The 22,931-nt window shown below is 57.9% G+C and overlaps 2 protein-coding genes across 2 annotated transcripts; both read right to left on the reverse strand.

The window, feature by feature from the left end:
* Positions 1-3,181: 3,181 nt before the first annotated feature.
* LOC126292089 (nascent polypeptide-associated complex subunit alpha, muscle-specific form-like) lies at positions 3,182-11,900 on the reverse strand. The gene is made up of 12 exons (XM_049985905.1): positions 11,770-11,900; positions 10,918-11,658; positions 10,095-10,806; positions 9,340-10,016; positions 8,654-9,261; positions 7,931-8,572; positions 7,171-7,815; positions 6,519-7,079; positions 5,927-6,469; positions 5,371-5,877; positions 4,978-5,321; positions 3,182-4,894 (listed from the first exon to the last, which is right to left on the reverse strand). The coding sequence occupies exons 1-12, from the start codon at positions 11,898-11,900 to the stop codon at positions 3,182-3,184; spliced, it is 7,824 nt and encodes a 2,607-aa protein (XP_049841862.1).
* On the reverse strand, positions 11,900-16,378 carry LOC126292091 (calcium-binding protein P-like). The gene is made up of 3 exons (XM_049985906.1): positions 16,372-16,378; positions 12,463-13,303; positions 11,900-12,413 (listed from the first exon to the last, which is right to left on the reverse strand). The coding sequence occupies exons 1-3, from the start codon at positions 16,376-16,378 to the stop codon at positions 11,900-11,902; spliced, it is 1,362 nt and encodes a 453-aa protein (XP_049841863.1).
* Between the last annotated feature and the right edge of the window lie 6,553 nt (positions 16,379-22,931).

Raw genomic sequence — 22,931 nt, forward strand, 5'->3', positions numbered from 1 at the left:
ATTGCTGTATTTTTTGATCAGCGGAAGGCATAGTACACCACATGGAGGCATCACATCCTTGCTACATTGCATGAGTGGGGTCTTCATGGTCAGCTCCCAGCTTTTCTTCAAAACCTTTTATTACGCCACTCTTTCCGGGTGCAAGTCAGTGCCGCCTGTAGTTCATCTTATATACAGGAAAATGGGGTCCCGCAGGGCTCGGTGTTGAGCGTCTCCTTATTTCTAGTGGCCATTAATGGTTTGGCTGCAGCCGTGGGGTCGTCGGTGTCTCCTTCTTTGTATGCTGACGACTTCTGCATCTCATTTAGTACAACGACTACGGGAGTCGCTGAATGCAGGCTGCAAGTAGCCGTTCACAAGGCAGCATCATGGGCTCTGATTCATGGTTTTCAGTTCTCAGCAGCCAAGACTCGAGTTATGCACTTCTGCAGGCGTCGGACGGTCCACCCTTATGTTGAACTTTACCTCGATGGCCACCTGTTTGAAGTGGTGGACACTAGCCGCTTCTTAGGACTCGTCTTTGATGCCCAGCTCACATGGGTTCCTCATTTTACTCAGCTGAAGCAAAACTGCTGGTGGCACCTCAATGCCCTCCGCTGCCTGAGTCACGCGTCTTGGGGTGCAGATCGCTGCACGCTGTTGCGATTGTACAGAGCCCTTGTGCTGTCCAGGCTTGATTATGGGAGCGTGGCCTATGGGTCTGCATCACCCCAGTATTGATGTTGTTGGACCCCATACACCACTGTGGGGTTCGGCTTGCAACTGGCGCTTTCCGTATGAGCCCAGTGTATAGTCTACTGGTGGAGGCCAGGGTTCCCCCGCTGCGTATTCGCCGCCACCGACTGCTCGCCGACTATGCTGTCCATGTGAATTGCTCGGCGGGCCATCCCAATCATTGCCTGCTTTTCCCTGCCATGGTCCTTCCTCTGCCCGAACGGCGACCTATGTCTGGGCTTTCCATTGCTGTCAGTGTCCAGTCCATGCTGTTGGAACTGGGGTCATTCCCTCTTCTGCCTCCCTTCCGGGTCCATGCACCCACACCTCCCTGGTGCATTCCCCAGCCGTCAGCCCGTCTGGACTTGGCACGAGGACCCAAGGACTCGGTCCCACCTGTGGCACTCCATCGCCGTTTTCTTGAGCTCCTCGCCTCATTTTCAGGCTGTGAGACTGTCTACACTGATGGTTCCTTGGTTGATGGTTGTACTGACTACGCTTTTGCTCACGCTGCCCAAGTTGAACAGCGCTCCTTGCCAGCTGGCCGCAGTATCTTTACTGCAGAGCTGGTGGCCATATTGCGCGCTCTTGAGCATATGCGTTCCTGCTCAGGTATGTCTATCATCATCTGCAGTGACACTCTGAGCAGCCTCCAGGCTATCGATAATTGCTATACCTCAGCTCCTCTGGTATCCTTTATTCAGGATTACAGCTCTGGTCGTTCGGTGGTCTTTGTTTGGACGCCAGGTCACGTTGGCGTCCCGGGGAACGAATGTGTCGACAGGCTGGCCAAAAGGGCGATCGACACCCCCGCTTTTGAGATGGGCCTCCCAGCTCGTGATCTGCAGCTGTTGTTGCGCCGTAAGGTGGTTGGGATGTGGCATGATGAGTGGCGTAGCCTGACATCGCCGAATAAACTGTGGTCTGTTAAGGAGACGACCAATGTGTGGCGGTCCTCCGTGCGGGCTTCTCGCAGGGACTCTGTCGTCCTGTGTCAGCTCCGCATCGGCCATACCTTTTTATTGTTCCATTTAGGGAGGTTTTGCACCTTTCCCTTTCTGTGTCTCTTGTCCTCGAATCACTCATCGTTGGTTGCAGACTTTAGTGTGTAGTCAGATGGTTGACTCTTTCCCTTTGTTTTGTTCTCGTGGTCAGTCAACCAGTCTCCGGCCTTTTCTTTTCTTCTGTTTCTTACTGTCTGGTGTTCATCTGTCCTCTTCTTGTCTGTAGTGTTCGTTGTGGCATTTGCGTTCTTTCAGTGACTGGAGGGGGGGAGTCTCCTCCCCCTTTAGGTTTTACCTGCTCTGCACATTTTCGTCTCGCCTGTTTTTGGAATGGGGGACTGATGACCTTAGCTGTTTAGTCCCCCTTAAATATCCCAACAACCACCACCACCACTAGGCCTTCCTTCTTTCTTCACCATCTTGAAGATAAGTTTGGGGAAGTGGCATCTGTTTCCAAAAACAGGAACGGGGCTATTTTGATACAAGCCGTTTCATCTGCACAGTCAAAGGCGTTACTTGACTGTGAGAAGATTGGTGACATCCCCGTTAACGTCACTCCCCATAAGTCCTTAAATTTGGTCCAGGGGATTATCTTTCATAGAGATCTTCTGCTACAGTCTGATGACAAGCTACAGGAGAACCTGGCACAACGAGGTGTGCACTTTGTCCGTAGTGTCTTTAGGGGGCCCAAGGATAATAGAGTTGCTCCCGGTGCCTTCACCTGGCCTTTGAGGGTGACTGCTTGCCTGAGAAGGTTAAGGTCATGATTTACCAGTGCGATGTCAAGCCCTATGTCCCGCCCCCTATGCGATGCTTCCAGTGCTGGAAGTTTGGACATATGTCCTCCAGATGCACTGCCAGCCCAACGTATCCTGATTGTGGACGATCATCACATCCAATTGCTCCATGTGCTCCGTCTCCCACCTGCATTAACTGTGGGGAGCATTATTCTCCCTCCTCGCAAGACTGTGCAGTCTACCAAAGAGAGCTGAAGATACAAGAAATTAAGACCCTGGACCATTTAACTTACCAAGAGGCAAGGAAGAAGCTAGAACAGCTAAACCCCACATTTCTGTTGAGGAGTTATGCTGCTACAAATCTACCGCCACGAGTTCCTGCAAAGACTCACTTCCCAGTTGGCCCACAAAACAGTAAAGTTACGCCTGCCCCACTGCTGGTAGGGACCAAACTGTCTTCCACTGCTCCCAAAACACCTGATTTGGGTGCAGTGCACCCCGAACAACTAGGGACATCCATCCCCACCTCTCAGCCGGAGAGGCATGAGCCCTCTCTGGCTGCTCGGCTGGAGAGGCACGAGCCCCCTCTGGCTTCTCGCCTAGAGAGGCACGAGCCCCCTCTGGCTGCTCAGCTGGAGAGTCACGAGCCCCCTGTAGCTGCATGGCTGGAGAGGCACCAGGCCCCTCTGGCTGCTCGGCTGGAGAGGCACCAGTCCCCTCTGGCTGCTAGGCTGGAGGGGCACCAGCCCCCTCTGGCTGCTCGGCTGGAGGGGCACTAGCCCCCTCTGGCTGCTCGGCTGGAGAGGCAACAGTCCCCTCCAGCTGCTCGGCTGGAGAGGCACCAGCCCCCTCTGGCTGATCGACTGGAGAGATACCAGCCCCCTCTGGCTGCTCGGCTGGAGAGTCAGGAGACCCCTGTAGCTGCATGGCTGGAGAGGCACCAGCCTCCTCTGGCTGATCGACTGGAGAGGCACCAGCCCCCTCTGGTTGCTCGGCAGGAGAGGCACCAGCCCCCTCCAGCTGCTCGGCTTGAGAGGCACCAGCCCCCTCGCGCTGCTCGGCTGGAGAGGCACCAGCCCCCTCTGGCTGCTCGGCTGGAGAGGCACCAGCCCCCTCCGGCTGCTCGCCTGGAGAGGCACCAGCCCCCTTTTGCTGCTTGGCTGGAGAGCCACCAGCCCCCTCTGGCTGCTCGGCTGGTGAGGCACCAGCCCCCTCTGGCTGCTTGGCTGGAGAGCACCAGGCCCCTCTGGCTGATCGGCTGGAAAGGCACGAGCCCCCTATGGCTGCTCGGCTGGAGAGGCACCAGCCCCCTCTGGCTGCTCGGCTGGAGAGGCACCAGCCCCCTCTGGCTGCTTGGCTGGAGAGCACCAGGCCCCTCTGGCTGCTCGGCTGGAAAGGCACCAGCCCCCTCTGGCTGCTCGGCTGGAGAGGCACCAGCCCCCTCTGGCTGCTCGGCTGGAGACGCATCAGCCCCCTCCGGCTGCTCGCCTGGAGAGCCACCAGCCCCCTCTGGCTGTTCGCCTGGAGAGGCACCAGCCCCCTCTGGCTGCTCGCCTGGAGAGGCACCAGCCCCCTCTGGCTGCTCAGCTGGAGAGGCACTAGCCCCATCTGGCTGCTTGGCTGGAGAGGTACCAGCCCCTCTGGCTGCTCGCCTGGAGAGGCACCAGCCCCCTCTGGCTGCTTGGCTGGAGAGCACCAGGACCCTCTGGCTGCTCGGCTGGAAAGGCACGAGCCCCCTCTGGTTGCTCGGCTGGAGAGGCACCAGCCCCCTCTGGCTGCTCGGCTGGAGAGGCACCAGCCCCCTCCGGCTCTTCGCCTGGAGAGGCACCAGGACCCTCTGGCTGCTTGGCTGGAGAGGCACCAGCCCCCTCTGGCTGCTCGGCTGGAGAGGCACCAGCCCCCTCCGGCTCTTCGCCTGGAGAGGCACCAGCCCCCTCTGGCTGCTCGGCTGGAAAGGCACGAGCCGCCTCTGGCTGCTCGGCTGAAGAGGCACCAGCCCCCTCTGGCTGTTCGCCTGGAGAGGCACCAGCCCCTCTGGCTGCTCAGCTGGAGAGGCACCAGCTCCCTCTGGCTGCTTGGCTGGAGAGCAGCAGGCCCCTCTGGCTGCTCGGCTGGACAGGCACGAGCCCCCTCTAGCTGCTGGGCTGGAGAGGCACCAGCCCCCTCTGGCTGCTCGGCTGAAGAGGCACCAGCCCCCTCTGGCTGTTCGCCTGGAGAGGCACCAGCCCCCTCTGGCTGCTCAGCTGGAGAGGCACCAGCCCCATCTGGCTGCTTGGCTGGAGAGGCACCAGCCCCCTCTGGCTGCTCGCCTGGAGAGGCACCAGCCCCCTCTGGCTGCTCGGCTGGTGAGGCACCAGCCCCCTCTGGCTGCTTGGCTGGAGAGCACCAGGCCCCTCTGGCTGCTTGGCTGGAGAGCACCAGGCCCCTCTGGCTCCTCGGCTAGAAAGGCACGAGCCCCCTCTGGCTGCTCGGCTGGAGACGCACCAGCCGCCTCTGGCTGTTCGCCTGGAGAGGCACCAGACCCTCTGGCTGCTCAGCTGGAGAGGCCCCAGCCCCCTCTGGGTGCTCAGCTGGAGAGGCACCAGCCCCCTCTGGCTGTTCGCCTGGAGAGGCACCAGCCCCCTCTGGCTGCTTGGCTGGAAAGGCACCAGCCCCCTCTGGCTGCTCGGCTGGAGAGCCACCAGCCCCCTCTGGCTGCTTGGCTGGAAAGGCACCAGGCCCCTCTGGCTGTTCGCCTGGAGAGGCACCAGCCCCCTCTGGCTAATCAGCTGGACAGGCACCAGCCCCCTCTGGCTGCTCGGCTGGTGAGGCACCAGCCCCCTCTGGCTGCTTGGCTGGAGAGCAACAGGCCCCTCTGGCTGCTCGGCTGGAAAGGCACGAGCCCCCTCTGGCTGCTTGACTGGAGAGGCACCAGCCCCTCTGGCTGCTCAGCTGGAGAGGCACTAGCCCCCTCTGGCTGCTTGGCTGGAGAGGCACCAGCCCCTCTGGCTGCTTGGTTGGAGAGGCACCAGCCCCCTCTGGCTGATCAACTGGAGAGGCACCAGGCCCCTCTGGCTGCTCGGCTGGTGAGGCACCAGCCCCCTCTGGCTGCTTGGCTGGATAGCACCAGGCCCCTCTGGCTGCATGGCTGGAGAGGCACCAGCCCCCTCTGGCTGCTTGCCTGGAGAGGCACCAGCCCCTCTGGCTGTTCGCCTGGAGAGGCAGGAGCCCCCTCTGGCTGCTCAGCTGGAGACGCACCAGGCCCTCTGGCTGCTCGGCTGGACAGGCGCCAGCCCCCTCTGGCTGCTCGACTAGGTGACGCACCAGCCCCCTCTGGCTGCTTGGCTGGAGAGCACCAGGCCACTCTGGCTGCTCGGCTGGACAGGCACGAGCCCCCTCTGGCTGCTCGGCTGGAGAGGCACCAGCCCCCTCTGGCTGCTCAGCTGGAGAGGCACCAGGCCCCTCTGGCTGCTTGGCTGGAGAGGCACCAGCCCCTCTGGCTGCTCGGCTGGAGAGGCACCAGCCCCCTCTGGCTGATCAACTGGAGAGGCACCAGGCCCCTCTGGCTGCTCGGCTGGTGAGGCACCAGCCCCCTCTGGCTGCTTGGCTGGAGAGGCACCAGCCCCCTCTGGCTGCTCAGCTGGAGAGGCACCAGGCCCCTCTGGTTGCTCGGCTGGAGAGGCACCAGCCCCCTCTGGCTGCCCGGCTGGAGAGGCACCAGCCCCCTCTGGCTGTTCGCCTGGAGAGGCACCAGCCCCCTCTGGCTGCTCAGCTGGTGTGGCACCAGCCCCCTCTGGCTGCTCGGCTGGAGAGGCACCAGCCCCCTCTGGCTGCTTGGCCGGAGAGGCACCAGCCCCTCTGCCTGCTCGGCTGGAGAGGCACCAGCCCCCTCTGGCTGCTCGGCTGGACAGGCATGAGCCCCCTCCAGCTGCCCGGCTGGAGAGGCACCAGCCCCCTCTGGCTGCTCGGCTGGAGAGGGACCAGCCCCCTCTGGCTGCTCGGCTGGTGAGGCACCAGCCCCCTCTGGCTGTTCGCCTGGAGAGGTACCAGCCCCCTCTGGCTGCTCAGCTGGAGAGGCACCAGCCCCCTCTGGCTGCTTGGCTGGAGAGCACCAGGCACCTCTGGCTGCTCAGCTGGACAGGCACGAGCCCCCTCTGGCTGCTCGGCTGGAGAGGCACCAGCCCCCTCTGGCTGTTCGGCTGGAGAAGCACCAGCCCCCTCTGCCTGTTCGCCTGGAGAGGCACCAGCCCCCTCTGGCTGCTCAGCTGGAGAGGCACCAGCCCCCTCTGGCTGCTCAGCTGGAGAGGCACCAGCCCCCTCTGGCTGCTCGGCTGGAGAGCCACCAGCCCCCTCTGGCTGATCAACTGAAGAGGCACCAGCCGCGACTGTCTGCTCGGCTGGACAGGCACGAGCCCCCTCTGGCTGCTCGGCTGGAGAGGCACCAGCCGCCTCTGGCTGCTCGGCTGGAGAGGCACTAGCCCCTCTGGCTGCTCGGCAGGAGAGGCACCAGCCCAATCTGTCTGATCAACTGGAGATGCACCAGGCCCCTCTGGCTGCTCGGCTGGAGAGGCACCAGCCCCTCTGGCTGCTCGGCTGGAGAGGCACCAGCCCCCACTGGCTGATCGACTGGAGAGGCACCAGCCCCCTGTGGCTGCTCAGCTGGAGAGGCACCAGACCCTCCAGCTGCTGGGCTGGAGAGGCACCAGCCCCCTATGGCTGCTCGGCTGGGGAGGCACCAGCCCCCTCTTGCTGCTCGGCTGGTGAGGCACCAGCCCCCTCTGGCTGTTCGCCTGGATAGGCACCAGCCCCCTCTGGCTGCTCAGCTGGAGAGGCACCAGCCCCCTCTGGCTGCTCGGCTGGAGAGGCACCAGCACCCTCTTGCTGTTCGCCTGGAGAGGCACCAGCCCCCTCTGGCTGCTCGCCTGGAGAGGCACCAGCCCCCTCTGGCTGCTCGGCTGGTGAGGCACCAGCCCCCTCTGTCTGCTTGGCTGGAGAGCACCAGGCCCCTCTGGCTGCTTGGCTGGAGAGCACCAGGCCCCTCTGGCTGCTCGGCTGGAAAGGCACGAGCCCCCTCTGGCTGCTCGGCTGGAGAGGCACCAGCCCCCTCTGGCTGTTCGCCTGGAGAGGCATCAGCCCCCTCTGGCTACTTGGCTGGAGAGGCACCAGCCCCCTCTGGCTGCTCGGCTGGAGAGCCACCAGCCCTCTCTGGCTGCTCGGCTGGAAAGGCACCAGGCCCCTCTGGCTGCTCGGCTGGACAGGCACCAGCCCCCTCTGGCTGCTTGACTGAAGAGCACCAGGCCCCTCTGGCTGCTCGGCTGGACAGGCACGAGCCCCCTCTGGCTGCTCGGCTGGAGAGACACCAGCCCCCTCTGGCTGTTCGCCTGGAGAGGCACCAGCCCCCTCTGGCTAATCAGCTGGAGAGGTAACAGCCCCCTCTGGCTGCTTGGCTGGAGAGGCACCAGGCCCCTCTGGCTGCTCAGCTGGAGAGGCACCAGCCCCCTCTGGCTGTTCGCCTGGAGAGGCACCAGCCCCCTCTGGCTGCTTGGCTGGAGAGGCACCAGCCCCCTCTGGCTGCTCGGCTGGAGAGCCACCAGCCCTCTCTGGCTGCTCGGCTGGAAAGGCACCAAGCCCCTCTGGCTGCTTGGCTGGACAGGCACCAGCCCCCTCTGGCTGCTCGGCTGGTGAGGCACCAGCCCCCTCTGGCTGCTTGGCTGGAGAGCACCAGGCCCCTCTGGCTGCTCGGCTGGACAGGCACGAGCCCCCTCTCGCTGCTCGGCTGGAGGGGCACCAGCCCCCTCTGGCTGTTCGCCTGGAGAGGCACCAGCCCCCTCTGGCTAATCAGCTGGAGAGGCAGCAGCCCCCTCTGGCTGCTTGGCTGGAGAGGCACCATGTCCCTCTGGCTGCACGGCTGGAGAGGCACCAGCCCCCTCTGGCTGCTTGGCTCGAGAGGCACCAGCCCCCTCTGGCTGATCGCCTGGAGAGGCACCAGCCCCCTCTGGCTGCTCAGCTGGAGAGGCATCAGGCCCCTCTGGTTGCTCGGCTGGACAGGCACCAGCCCCCTCTGGCTGCTCGGCTGGTGAGGCACCAGCCCCCTCTGTCTGCTTGGCTGGAGAACACCAGGCCCCTCTGGCTGCTCGGCTGGAAAGGCATGAGCCCCCTCTGGCTGCTTGACTGGAGAGGCACCAGCCCCACTGGCTGCTCAGCTGGAGAGGCAAGAGCCCCCTCTGGCTGCTTGGCTGGAGAGCACCAGGCCCCTCTGGCTGCTCGGCTGGACAGGCACGAGCCCCGTCTGGCTGCTCGGCTGGAGAGGCACCAGCCCCCTCTCGCTGCTCAGCTTGAGAGTCACCAGCCCCCTCTGGCTGCTTGGCTGGAGAGGCACCAGCCCCTCTGGCTGCTCGGCTGGAAAGGCACCAGCCCCCTCTGGCTGATCAACTGGAGAGGCACCAGGCCCCTCTGGCTGCTCGGCTGGTGAAGCACCAGCCCCCTCTAGCTGCTTGGCTGGAGAGGCACCAGCCCCCTCTGGCTGCTCAGCTGGAGAGGCACCAGGCCCCTCTGGCTGCTCGGCTGGACAGGCACCAGCCCCCTCTGGCTGCTCGACTAGGTGACGCACCAGCCCCCTCTGGCTGCTTGGCTGGAGAGCACCAGGCCCCTCTGGCTGCTCGGCTGGATGGGCACCAGCCCCCTCTGGCTGATCAACTGGAGAGGCACCAGCCCCCTCTGTCTGCTCGGCTTTACAGGCACGAGCCCCCTCTGGCTGCTCGGCTGGAGAGGCACCAGCCCCCTCTGGCTGTTCGGCTGGAGAGGCACAAGCCCATCTGGCTGCTCGGCTGAAGAGGCACCAGCCCCCTCTGGCTATTCAACTGGAGAGGCACCAGCCCCCTCTGTCTGCTCGGCTGGAGACTCACCAACCCCTCTGGCTGCTCGGCTGGAGAGGCACCAGCCCCCTCTGGCTGATCGACTGGAGAGGCACCAGCCCCCTCTGGCTGCTCGGCTGGAGAGGCACCAGCCCCCTCCAGCTGCTCGGCTGGAGAGGCACCTGCCCCCTCTGGCTGCTCGGCTGGAGAGGCACCAGCCCCCTCTGGCTGTTTGCCTGGAGAGGCACCATCCCCCTCTGGCTGCTTGGCTGGAGAGGCACCAGCCCCCTCTGGCTGCTTGTCTGGAGAGCACCAGGCCCCTCTGGCTGCTCGGCTGGACAGGCACGAGCCCCCTCTGGCTGCTCGGCTGGAGAGGCACCAGCCCCCTCTGGCTGCTCGGCTGGAGAGGCACCAGCCCCCTCTGGCTGATCGCCTGGAGAGGCACCAGCCACCTCTGGCTGCTCGGCTGGAGAGGCACCATCCCCATCTGGCTGCTTGGCTGGAGAGGCACTAGACCCTCTGGCTGCTCGGCTGGAGAGGCACCAGCCCCTCTGGCTGCTCGGCTGGAGAGGCACCAGCCCCCTCTGGATGATAGACTGGAGAGGCACCAGCCCCCTCTGGCTGCTCGTCTGGAGAGGCACCAACCCCCTCCAGCTGCTCGGCTGGAGAGGCACCAGGCCCCTCTGGCTGCTCGGCTGGAGAGGCACCAGCCCCCTCTGGCTGCTCGGCTGGTGAGGCACCAGCCCCCTCTATCTGTTCGCCTGGAGAGGCAGCAGCCCCCTCTGGCTGCTCAGCTGGAGAGTCACCAGCCCAATCTGGGTGCTTGGCTGGAGAGCACCAGGCCCCTCTGTCTGCTCGGCTGGACAGGAACCAGCCCACTCTGGCTGCTCGGCTAGAGAGGCACCAGCCCCCTCTGGCAGCTCGGCTGGAGAGGCACCAGCCCCCTCTGGCTGTTCGCCTGAAGAGGCCCCAGCCCCCTCTGCCTGCTCAACTGGAGAGGCACCAGTCCCCTCTGGCCGCTTGGCTGGAGAGGCACCAGCCCCCTCTGGCTGCTCGCGTGGAGAGCCACCAGCCCCCTCTGGCTGCTCGGCTGGAAAGGCACCAGGCCCCTCTGGCTGCTCGGCTGGAGAGGCACCAGCCCCCTCTGGCTGCTTGGCTGGAGCGGCACCAGCCCCCTCTGGCTGTTCGAATGGAGTGGCACCAGCCCCCTCTGGCTGCTCAGCTGGAGAGGCACCAGTCCCCTCTGGCTGCTCGGCTGGACAGGCACCAGCCCCCTCTGGCTGCTCGACTAGGTGACGCACCAGACCCCTCTGGCTGCTTGGCTGGAGAGCACTAGGCCCCTCTGGCTGCTCGGCTGGACAGGCACGAGCCCCCTCTGGCTGCTCGGCTGGAGAGGCACCAGCCCCCTCTGGCTGCTCAGCTGGAGAGGCACCAGCCCCCTCTGGCTGCTCAGCTGGAGAGGCACCAGCCCCCTCTGGCTTCTTGGCTGAAGAGGCTCCAGCCCCTCTGGCTGCTCGGCTGGAGAGGCACCAGCCCCCTCACGCTGATCAACTGGAGAGGCACCAGCCCCCTCTGGCTGCTCGGCTGGACAGTCACGAGCCCCCTCTGGCCGCTCGGCTGGAGAGGCACCAGCCCCCTCTGGCTGCTTGGCTGGAGAGGCACCAGCCCCTCTGGCTGCTCGGCTGGAGAGGCACCAGCCCCCTCAGGCTGATCAACTTTAGAGGCACCAGTCCCCTCTGGGTGCTCAGCTGGATAGGCACCAGCCCCCTCCAGCTGCTCGGCTGGAGAGGCACCTGCCCCCTCTGGCTGCTCGGCTGGAGAGGCACCAGGCCCTCTGGCTGTTCGGCTGGTGAGGCACCAGCCCCCTCTGGCTGTCCGCCTGGAGAGGCACCAGCCCCCTTTGGCTGCTCAGCTGGAGAGGCACCAGCCCCCTCTGGCTGCTTGGCTGGAGAGCACCAGGCCCCTCTGGCTGCTTGGCTGGACAGGCACGAGCCCCCTCTGGCTGCTCGGCTGGAGAGGCACCAGCCCCCTCTGGCTGCTCGGCTGGAGAGGCACCAGCCCCCTCTGGCTTCTCGGCTGGAGAGGCACCAGCCCCCTCTGGCTGTTCGCCTGGAGAGGCACCAGCCCCCTCTGGCTGCTCGGCTGGAGAGGCACCAGCCCCCTCTGGCTTCTTGGCTGGAGAGGCACCAGCCCCTCTGGCTGCTCGGCTGGAGAGGCACCAGCCCCCTCACGCTGACAACTGGAGAGGCAACAGCCCCCTCTGGCTGCTCGGCTGGACAGTCACGAGCCCCCTCTGGCTGCTCGGCTGGAGAGGCACCAGCCCCCTCTGGCTGCTTGGCTGGAGAGGCACCAGCCCCTCTGACTGCTCGGCTGGAGAGGCACCAGCCCCCTCAGGCTGATCAACTGGAGAGGCACCAGTCCCCTCTGGGTGCTCAGCTGGAGAGGCACCAGCCCCCTCCAGCTGCTCGGCTTTAGAGGCACCTGCCCCCTCTGGCTGCTCGGCTGGAGAGGCACCAGCCCCCTCTGGCTGCTCGGCTGGAGAGGCACCAGCCCCTCTGGTTGTTCGCCTGGAGATGCACCAGCCCCCTCTGGCTGCTCGGCTGGAGAGGCATCAGCCCCCTCTGGCTACTTGGCTGGAGAGGCTCCAGCCCCTCTGGCTGCTCGGCTGGAGAGGCACCAGCCCCCTCTGGCTGATCACCTGGAGAGGCACCAGCCCCCTCTGGCTGCTCGGCTGGACAGGCACGAGCCCCCTCTGGCTGCTCAGCTGGAGAGGCACCAGCGCCCTCTGGCTGCTCGGCTGGAGAGGCACCAGCCCCTCTGGCTGCTCGGCTGGAGAGGCACCAGCCCCCTCTGTCTGATCAACTGGAGAGGCACCAGCCCCCTCTGGCTGCTCGGCGGGAGAGGCACCAGCCCCGTCCAGCTGCTCGGCTGGAGAGGCACCAGCCCCCTCTGTCTGCTCGGCTGGAGAGGCACCAGCCCCCTCTGGCTGCTCTGCTGGTGAGGCACCAGCCCCCTCTGGCTGTTCGCCTGGAGAGGCACCAGCCCCCTCTGGCTGCTCAGCTGGAGGGGCACCGTCCCCCTCTGGCTGCTTGGCTGGAGAGCACCAGGCCCCTCTGGCTGCTCGGCTGGACAGGCACAAGCCCCCTCTGGCTGCTCGGCTGGAGAGGCACCAGCCCCCTCTGGCTGCTCTGCTGGAGAGGCACCAGCCCCCTCTGGCTGTTCGCCTGGAGAGGCACCAGCCCCCTCTGGCTGCTCAGCTGGAGAGGCACCAGCCCCCTCTGGCTGCTTGGCTGGAGAGGCACCAGCCCCCTCTGGCTGCTCGGCTGGAGAGCCACCAGCCCCCTCTGGCTGCTCGGCTGGAAAGGCACCAGCCCCCTCTGGCTGCTCAGCTGGAGAGGCACCAGGCCCGTCTGGCTGCTCGGCTGGACAGGCACCAGCCCCCTCTGGCTGTTCGCCTGGAGAGGCACCAGCCCCCTCTGGCTGATCAACTGGAGAGTCACCAGCCCCCTCTGGCTGCTCGGCTGGAAAGGCACCAGGCCCCTCTGGCTGCTCGGCCTGACAGGCACCAGCCCCCTCTGGCTGCTTGGCTGGAGAGCACCAGGCCCCTCTGGCTGCTCAGCTGGACAGGCACGAGCCCCCTCTGGCTGCTCGGCTGGAGAGGCACCAGCCCCCTCTGGCTGTTCGCCTGTAGAGGCACCAGCCCCCTCTGGCTGATCAACTGGAGAGGCACCAGCCCCCTCTGGCTGATCAACTGGAGAGGCACCAGCCCCCTCTGGCTGATCAACTGGAGAGGCACCAGCCCTCTCTGGCTGCTCGGCTATAAAGGCACCAGGCCCCTCTGGCTGCTCGGCTGGACAGGCACCAGCCCCCTCTGGCTGCTCGGCTGGTGAGGCACCAGCCCCCTCTGGCTGTTCGCCTGGAGAGGCTCCAGCCCCCTCTGGCTGCTTTGCTGGTGAGTCACCAGCCTCCTCTGGCTGCTCGGCAGGAGATGCACCAGTCCCCTCTGGCCGCTCGGCTGGAGAGGCAAGAGCCGCCGCAGGCCTCACTCGTTCAGAAGGGGTCCCTTGGGGGAGTTCCTACCAAGCATTTTACCAGTGTCTCGCAAGACGCTAGCCAGTGGCTGAGGAAGCCACCAGCAGCTGGTCAAAGAGCTTCACACTCTTCCTTTGTTCCTGACAATGCGTCAGGAAAGCCCTCCCAGCATCGAACCCTCCTCCCAAAGACAAGAGTGAGAAAGGAAGCTCTCTAAGAAGCCTAAGGACCCACTGGTTCCCGCGTTACCGCTTCCTGTCAGCTCAGCCTCTGAGGATGAGGTCGAGCTCTTTGCGTCCCCTGAAGACTTCGATCTCGCCGTTTCAGAAACGATGGCAGTTGCGACGTCAGTCACTCAGTCGGAGGAAACATGTAACTCTGTGAAGTAATTTGTTTTCTCTGTGCCTTCATGCCACTACAGCACACTCTTTGTACAATCCTTCAGTGGAATTATTTTAGCCATCTCCCTGAGCTACGGCAGTTTCTAAGCATGACACCTGCTTTCTGCATTGCCCTCCAGGAAACCTGGTTCCCGGCAATGCAATGCAATGTCCTCGTGGATACAGGGGTTATTACTGCAACCATAGCACTTACAATTGTGTGTCTGGTGGAGCCTGCGTGTATGTCCTTACCTCTGTATATAGTGCTCCTGTGCCTTTTCAAATATCATTGGAAGCTGTGGCCGTCCACGTAAGGACTACCCAGGACATAGCCGTCTGCAGTGTCTGTCTCCCTTCAGGTGGTACAGTCTCCCTGACTGATTTGGCTCCACTTGTCGACCAATGCCCGATGCCTTTTCTTCTCCTGGGTGATTTTAATGCCCACAATCCCCTTTGGGGTGGAACGAAGGTTGCTGGCCGAGGCAGAGAGGTCGAGAATCTCATCTCCGAACTCGACCTCTGCCTCTTAAACACTGGCGCCGCCACACATTTCAGTGTAACGCATGGCACGTTTTTGGCCATAAACCTGTTGTTGTGCAGCCCAGGGCTTCTACCATCGGTCCACTGGAGAGTCCATGACGACTTGTGTGGCAGTGATCATTTTCCCATCTTCCTTCCACTACCCCAGCGTCGCTCCCATGAACGCTTGCCTAGATGGGTATTTAGCAAGGCAAACTGGGACACGTTCTCCTCTTCTGCCGCTGTTGAATCTCTCCCCCAGGGTACCATCGATGTGGGGGTTGGGGCACTGACTGCAGCGATTGTTTCTGCTGTGGAACGTGCCATTCCTCGTTCGTTAGGGTGCCCCCTTCGAAAGTCAGTGCCTTGGTGGTCTCTGGAGGTCGCTGCAGCCATTACAGAACGTCAGCGGGCTCTTCAGCAACATAAGCGGTACCTGTCTTTGGGGAACCTCATTTTATTCAAAATTCTCCGTGCTCAGGCCCGGCGGCTCGTCAAAAGGCCTCCCAGGTGTGGATGAAGATTCGGCGCGTCTTTGGATTGCAGCACTCTACAGGTGTCCCAGGGCTTACCATCAATGGGGCGCTATCCACCAATGCCGATGCAATCGCCGAGCATTTTGCACAGCACTATTTTCGGGCCTCTGCATCAGGGAATTACCCGCCTGCATTTCGCACTCTAAAACGCCGGGCGGAAGGCAAACGGCTTTCTTTTGCTTCTCGCCGCCCTGAGGCGTATAACGCCCCATTTAGTTTGTGGGAAGTCTACAGCGCCCTGACACAGTGCCCCGATACATCCTATGGGCCAGATGGCATCCACAATCAGATGCTCAAACACCTGTCCCCGGACTGTCAGCGATGTGTTCTTGCCATCTTCAACCACATATGGGGCGACGGTGTCTTTCCGTCGCAGTGGCGGGAAAGTACCATCATTCCGGTGAAGAAGCCTGGTAAGTACCCGCTTAATGTGGATAGCTATCGGCCCATCAGCTTGACAAATACTCTGTGCAAGCTACTGGAACATATGGTGAGTGACGGCTGTGTTAGCTACTCGAGTCTTGGGGTCTTCTGGCTCCGTGCCAGAGCGGCTTCCGTCAGGGCCGTTCCACCGCCGATACTTTGGTATTCCTTGAGTCTGCAATCCACACTGCTTTCTCCAGGCGCCAACACCTCGTCTCTCTCGTTTTCGACCTCTCCAGAGCATATGACATGACGTGGTGGCACTATATTCTCGCCACGTTGCACGGGTGGGGTCTCCGGGGCTCTCTGCCCATTTTTTATCAGAACTTTTTATCTGTTCGGACATTCCGCGTTTCAAATGGCACATCCCACAGTTCACTTAATACCCAGGAAAATGGCGTTCCACAGGGCTCTGTATTGAGTGTGCCCCTTTTCCTTGTGGCCATTAATGGCCTTGCAGCAGCAGCAGTAGCGTCGCCTGTCTCACCCACGTTATATGCTGACGATATCTGCACCTTTTTCAGCTCCTCCACCATTAGTGTTGCAGAACGTACGTTGCAGGGAGCCATACGCAAGGCGCAGGAGTGGGCCCTAGCCCATGGGTTTCAATTTTCTCCTGCAAAGACTTGTGTTATGCACTTTTGTCGGCGTCGAACTGTCCATCCCCACCCAGAGCTTTATCTTCAGGATGCCATGCTCAGGGTTCTTGACTCTTACAATTTTCTGGGCTTGCTGTTTGATGCCCGGCTTACGTGGCTCCCACATATTCGTCAGCTCAAGCGTCAGTGCTCACAGCATCTGTATGCCCTCCGCTGCCTCAGCAACACAACTTGGGGTGCAGGTCGTAACACACTGCTGCAGCTCTACAAAGCCCTTGTGTTGTCGTGACTGGATTATGGGAGTGTGGAGTTTAGCTCAGCGTCTCCCTCAGCATTGCAACTGCTGGACCCCGTTCACCACTGTGGGGTTTGGCAGGTGACAGGAGCATTCCGCACCAGTCCTGTTATTAGCCTCCTTGCTGAGGCTGGGGTTCCTCCGCTCCACATACGGCGTCAACAACTGTTAACCAATCATGCTGTCCACATCCGTTGTTCACCCCGTCACCCTAACTACCGTCTCCTTTTCGATAATGCGACAGTCCATATCCCACACCGGCGGCCGCGATCGGGTCATATCACTGGGACCCGTGTTACTTATCATGTCCACCCACATACACCACCTTGGTGTATACATCGGCTGCAGCTTCGGCTGGAACTTTCCCGATGGCCAAAAAATTCAGTTCCTCCTGCAGTCTTGCCCCACCAATTTCTTCCTCTCCTCGACGCATGCCATTACTCAGAGGTTATTTATAAAGATGGCTCGATGGTTGATGGCCGTGTGGAGTATGCTTACGCTCATGAAGAGACCGCCCGACGGGACTGGCTGACTGCACTGCGTCAGGAGTCCCCCTGACGGGCCTGGCTGACCGCACTGCGTCAGGACACCGCCTGACGGGCCTGGCTGACCGCACTGTGTCAGGACACCACCTGACAGGCCTGTCAGACCGCACTGTGTCAGGACACCGCCCGACGGGCCTGGCTGACCACTCTGCATCAGGACACCGCCTGACGTGCCTGGCTGACTGCACTGCGTCAGGACACCACCTGACGGGCCTGGGTGACCGCACTGCGTCAGGACACCGCCCGACGGGCCTCGCCGACCGCACTGCGTCGGGACACCGCCCAACGGGCCTCGCCGACCGCACTGCATCAGGACACGGCCTGACGGGCCTCGCCGACCGCACTGTGTCAGGACACTGCCAGACGGGCTTCGCCGACTGCACTCCCTCCCAACTGCTGGGATTTGACTGTCTGAACGGTTTGCCATACAACCTTACCCGATGGACCTTGCATACTACACTGCTGCACCTCCTCATGAGTGCACCTGTTGGCCCTGGCTGACTACTCTGCTTCCTCACAGCAACTGTTGGGCCTTGCTGACTACTCTGCTTCCTGACAGCAACTGTTGGGCCTGGCTGACTACTCTGCTTCCTGACAGCAACAGTTGGGCCTGGCTGACCGCTGTGTTTCCTGACCTGACCTGATGGGCCTGGCTGACCGCCATGTCTCCCAATCGTACTTGATTGGCCAGGCTGACTGGTCTGGATTGTGACAACATTTGATGAGCCTGGCTGACCACAGTGCCTCTCGATCGGTCTGGCTGACTACTCTGTCTCTCTGCCTCACCTGATGGGCATGGCCAACCACAGTTACTTGCGACCGCTTCTGATGGTCCTGTAGGAGTGATCTGCCTCAGCGCACCTCTGGGTTTCCCTGGTTCACAGCAGCACCTAATGACAGCACCTGATGGGCCTGTCACACCGCTCTGCTGCTAAACCTCAAGACCACAACTGATGGGTCTGACCGATAGCACTGCAGCACCGAGTCACTGCCCCAGCTGGTGGGCCACTCCGATCACACTGCTGCACCACTTCACTGCACCACCTGATGGGTCTGGCCAAGCACATTGTGTCACCATCTCATGACCACACTTGATGTGTCTCCTGACTGCACTGCCATTCCACGTTACCACCCTATCTAATGGGCCGTGCTGACCACCCTGCCTCACGCCCCCACCAGGTGGGCGTGGCCAAATGCACATCCTTGCAACCCCACCTGATGGTCTTTGCTGAACACTCTGCCTAGAGGCCACATCTCCTTTGCCTGGCCAACCGTTATGCCTAGTTCCCCCACTGGACTTGCCTGGCCCACTGCTCTGCCACAGTACTGCACAGGGTTTGCCTTGCCGACCACTCAGTCGCACAACCCTACCTGATGGGCTTGGCCGACCACTGTGCCTCATGTCGCAACTGATGTGCCTGCAGACCACACTGCCGTACTGCCCCACAACCATACCTGTTGGGCCATGCTGACTGCTCTGCCTCCTGTCCACACCTGATATGCCATGCCAACTCTTCACCTCACAACCCCACATGATTGGCCCAGCCGTCCACACTGCCAGACCACATGATGGGCCCAACTGATGGGCCTAGATGAGTGCAGTGCCGCACCGCCTCATGACTTCAACTGATATACCTGTTTGACTGCAGTACCGCACCGCTGCATGATGCCAATTGATGGGGCTGGCTGGTCACACTGCATCACAACCCCTCCACATGTGCCTGGCCGACCACACTGCCTGTTGTCCCTACCTGATTTGCCTGGCCGACCGTGCCACCTCATGACCCCACCTAATGGGCCTGGACGACTGCACCTCGTCACGACCCCACTTGATGGACCTGGCCAATTGTGCATCTTCATGTCCTTACCTGATGGGCCTCACCAAATGCCCCCCTCACAACCTCACTTTATGGGCTTGGCAGATCCCACTGCTTCACAACCACACTGCTCCACATTCTCACTTAATGGGCCGTGTTGGCTTCACTGCCTTAGACTCCACCTGATGGGCCGTGCCGACTGCATTAGCTCAGACACCACATGATGGGCTGTTCCGAGTGCACTGCTTCACTGCGCTCCCCCACATGTGCCTAGCCTGACCACACTGACTCACGACCCCACCTGATGGGGCTGGTCGACTGCATCACCTCACAACCTCACCTGATTGCCTTGTGAACATAGGTCCTTGTGAGTGAAATGCCTTGTGCCCAGGCAATTCCACGTGTTAGTGGCAGCTGCAGTCCTCATACATCAGCCCACTAGTTACTATATTCCCTCTGATGGTCTTTGTTGTCGTTTGTCAGGCAGTGGTGTCCCTTTTCCATCACCAATGGTGCTCGCTTCATGGGAACACTGTTCAGCTTATGAAGCCTCTCCCAGCATCATGGATGGTGTTTTCTCACCATCTCACCAGTGGGGATGAGATTATTGTAATTCAGCAGCATATTGTTAATGCCTTTTTAGCCATCATTGTTTGCGGGCTGTAACTGCCTTTTACTTTTTATCTGCAAAGCAATAAGTCGAAGGCCATTTAATTTTTAGTTTATGACATACATTTCTGTATGGTGCTTTTTAGCCTTTTTTACATGTTCATTTCTAGGGGTCTCTTATTCTGACCATTTGGGGCTGACATATAGATGTTTAACTCCTCTCTGTGTCTGTTTTTTGTAGTTCTGACTTGGATTAATATGACCCCAGTAGTTTTTTGGGCCCGAGTGGTATGGCTGACTGCACCTGGTACGGCTGACCCCGCAGCTTTGCCACCATACCCACTAGACCTTGCCTGTGGCATGACTGTGGCACCCGATGATAACTTGTAGAGCACAGACATCTGTTGTTTAAGCTACATGTTATCTTAGGTAAGTTTGTCATTCCCTTTGGATCTAGTTTTTTGTGTTCCTCTATTTCATAGCAATTTTTTACATGTAGCTTTGTTCCAGTGGAGTTCACTGGCATCATAAATCATATTTGAGCAATTTCCATTTGTGTGTGTGTGTGTGCATCATAAATCATATTTGAGTAATTTGTGTGTGTGTGTGTGTGTGTGTGTGTGTGTGTGTGTGTGTGTGTGTGTGTGTGTGGTGTTGTTGTTGTTGTTGTTGTTTGTTTGTTTGTTTGTGTATCGTAATCTAATGTTATCAGTAGCTTGTAACTAAAATACTGTGTGAGCCTTTGTTAGAAATCTGATTCAGAGTCGTCTACTAGGATGTGGCAGTACTGACATGTGATTGTGACTGGAAAGGTGGTTAATGTTCCCATGCTTCGAAACAGGCAGAATCGTACCTCATTCTGTACAAACACATTTGTGTAATATACACTTTATTTGTTTGAAACTGTTAGTTTTATATCCACAACCTGAAAACAAAACAATTTATTATGTTGTGTTAAAATAGTATGTTGTCAACAGTGATACACAGTGTTCAGTGTTATATATTGCCCTACTACATATAGTGTGCCAGTAACAAAAAAGGGAGTTCATTTATAGTAAATGTTAATGTACTATAATTTTTGTTATATATGTGTTTCAATTTGGATCGGTTTGAGAGAATCCTTGGAAATGATGTATAGAGTGAGGACACTATGAACACCATCAGGCAACTTTCGCTAACAGCACTCTGTCTGGCTAATCCTTGAAATGATGTGACTGGTGAGGATTCAGGTGATGAATATATTGCACATTTAGATAATTTTCCAGGGAAACAATTGAGAACTGGTAAAGAAGATCGAGTAATTGAATGTGTTAAAGGAGAACAACTAGTTATCGAATGTGAACACAATGAGAATGAATGGAGCAAGAGGAGAAATGGTAAGTGCAAGGGAAAGCAGACAGAATGAAAATGGTGGTACTGGGAGAAAGGTAACTTGGCTGAGTTTAATTAAGATTGGTCTCAACAATATTATGTTCCCAACAATTCAAGACCTTTTCAAATGATCTGCTCATTTTTTAATAATGACTGTTACTGTCACATACCAATATGTTTCCAGTTTATTAGACTTAGTGATGTGACTTCAATTGAAATTAGGTCATTTATTGAAGTAATTTCAGTTAGCAGTTATATTGAAGAATTGTGGCAGAACATGTTGCTGCAACTTTTTTCCCATTGCGGATTCAAATTCATAGTCACTAAAGTAGACTTATTACTTACATGACAGTGATGATCTAAATAAACCAAACAGGCTGACTGACATGAGGCAGTTATATCACTTGCTTGTCAAATGATTCCAAAAGAATCAATACACTCCATGTTGGAAATCACAGCACTGATAAAATAATGGTGCCATATTTCAGTATAAATTGGTGCAGGCAGTTCATTGTAGAAAAAAAAGTACAGTGTGGCTACAAAACTTGGTCTGAAGCTGCAAGGACTTGATACTTTAAAAATATGTATCCTTGCCCAAATTAAAGTACCACCATACTGCAGAGCTACAAACAATTGGGCTTAGGAGCAAGTACCATTCTTCAGTATTATTCAGCGTTGCTGAGTTTGGGGAAATACTATTTTCCCCTGGTTTTGACAATTGCATCACATCATTTCCCTTCCTTATTAAATTATATGATAAAGGAATCCAAGATGCATGGACAATTAGATGGAAGCTGATCTCAAATGCCCCCTACTGAACAAGAAGAAGATGAAGAAATCAGCTTCGGAAACAATTAATTTCAAGAGTCACAAGCCAAGCAATATAGTAGTTACCAGATGAAATTGCAATAGCGTGGTCACAATTTTTCCAGCTCCACAACAGTAAAACCACTACACATAGAGAAAAATATTTTTGAAGAGTGAAAAGAAAAAATAATGATCTAACAACCTCAAATGATTTATCTTTGCTATGAAAATGCAGGCGGAGTTAATTGTGCTGATCATAACATAAGCCTGTACAGAACATTTGTCAGAGGGAAAAAATTATAGTTCACTTTGATAGTGCACTGCAATCACACAGCTGAACAAAATGCATGACATGTGCATAGATAATGAGAAACTGGTGCATCTTGAATTTTGATGCCATATTGTAACTTCCTCCCTGGAAACATATGCCCAAATATGCATGTGTTAAAGGAAGCCGTCAAAGACAGAACATCAAGACTCCAGAATTCACAGAAGAGATCACTGTGTGATGGTCCAAGAGAAACAGTCTGACTGCAACCTTTCCCATGCAAAAACCAAAAGATGTGTAAAGTGAAATGTGGTTTACATGTAAAAGGGTTCATGACATATAATACTACGTGATTGCTGAAACGTTTGTTTGATGTAGCATTAACTTCTATTAACTTTGAAATGTCATCAATTTCCCTATAAGTGAGTCCCACAAATGTAATTATGATACACGACAGACATCCCGCATATAGGACACCCTCTTAATCACATAATTAGTTCTTAAGCATGAAACTAGTTCTGACAGGTCATATGATACCTATGTAACACATTACTGTAAGGAATACAGAAACATAAACTTCGCAAAGGAAGAGAAAACAAATTAAAAAACTGTGATAAGTACATCACACCCTCGCTGTTATGGCATGAAGAAACAAACATTGTCCACTTGAAAATCATTTCAGTCCATAATATCCAATAATTTAATGTATGGGACTGCCACAAGGGACTGAGGGTTTTGGATGGAGACAAACTAACATAAGAATAATAAACATCCCTCAGAAAATTATACAATATAGAAACCCTACAAAGAACAGAAATGGTATTGATGACCTCAGAAACTTGGTACAACTACCCAACACCATAACACCACATGAAAAACTACACTATTCCAATATAGTACTTAAATATATTCAGTTCACCTACATACTTAGTAAAAATTATTCTATACTCTATCTGCAGCAAAATATATTTGTATTGATGTCTTTAACTTATCTGCATAGATACTTCCAAAAACTTTGGGGAAAGGTTTATTATGGAAAAAGAAATAAAAAAAGTTATGTATACACATTTCTAAAAACTGTTCTTTTTCAGTTACTAACGAAATTTTTGTAGCAAAATAGAGACTGATAATAAATGCTTAAAATATCATCTGCTTCTTTCTGAACATGTATGTACTCATCAAATAGTGAACTGTTGCACAATTTCACATAGTTTTGAATGCTTTTGTGGGCTTCTGTGTCACATTGATGTATCATTTGTGCATTGTGATCAGCTGGATGAACCAGTTTTTAAGCTATCCCCAGAGATAATACTGCAAAAGATTACAGTTTGAAGAACGTGCAGGCCACGGAACTGGTTCTCTCCACCTGTCCATCCATTCAGTACAATCAGAACACTGAGACTGGAATGTAATGGTGCTCCATGAGACATAAGTCACATGTT

Source organism: Schistocerca gregaria, chromosome 9 (genome assembly GCF_023897955.1).
Source record: "Schistocerca gregaria isolate iqSchGreg1 chromosome 9, iqSchGreg1.2, whole genome shotgun sequence".
NCBI lineage: Eukaryota > Metazoa > Arthropoda > Insecta > Orthoptera > Acrididae > Schistocerca > Schistocerca gregaria.

Bases quoted from the DNA above. Each gene is read 5' to 3' on its own strand.
- LOC126292091 (XM_049985906.1), bottom strand. The intron at 12,414-12,462 runs GCTGGTGCCTCT...GTGCCTGTCCAG, and splicing joins CAGCAGAGCAGCCAGAGGGG to CCGAGCAGCCAGAGGGGCCT.
- LOC126292089 (XM_049985905.1), bottom strand. From the start codon at position 11,900: ATGCCTCTCCAGCCGAGCAGCCAGAGGGGGCTGGTGCATCTCCAGGCG. The intron at 9,262-9,339 runs GTGAGTCTCCAG...GTGCCTCTTCAG, and splicing joins CCGAGCAGCCAGAGGGGTTG to CCGAGCAGCCAGATGGGCTT. The intron at 5,878-5,926 runs GCTGGTGCCTCT...GTGCCTCTCCAG, and splicing joins CCAGCCGAGCAGCCAGAGGG to CTGAGCAGCCAGAGGGGGCT.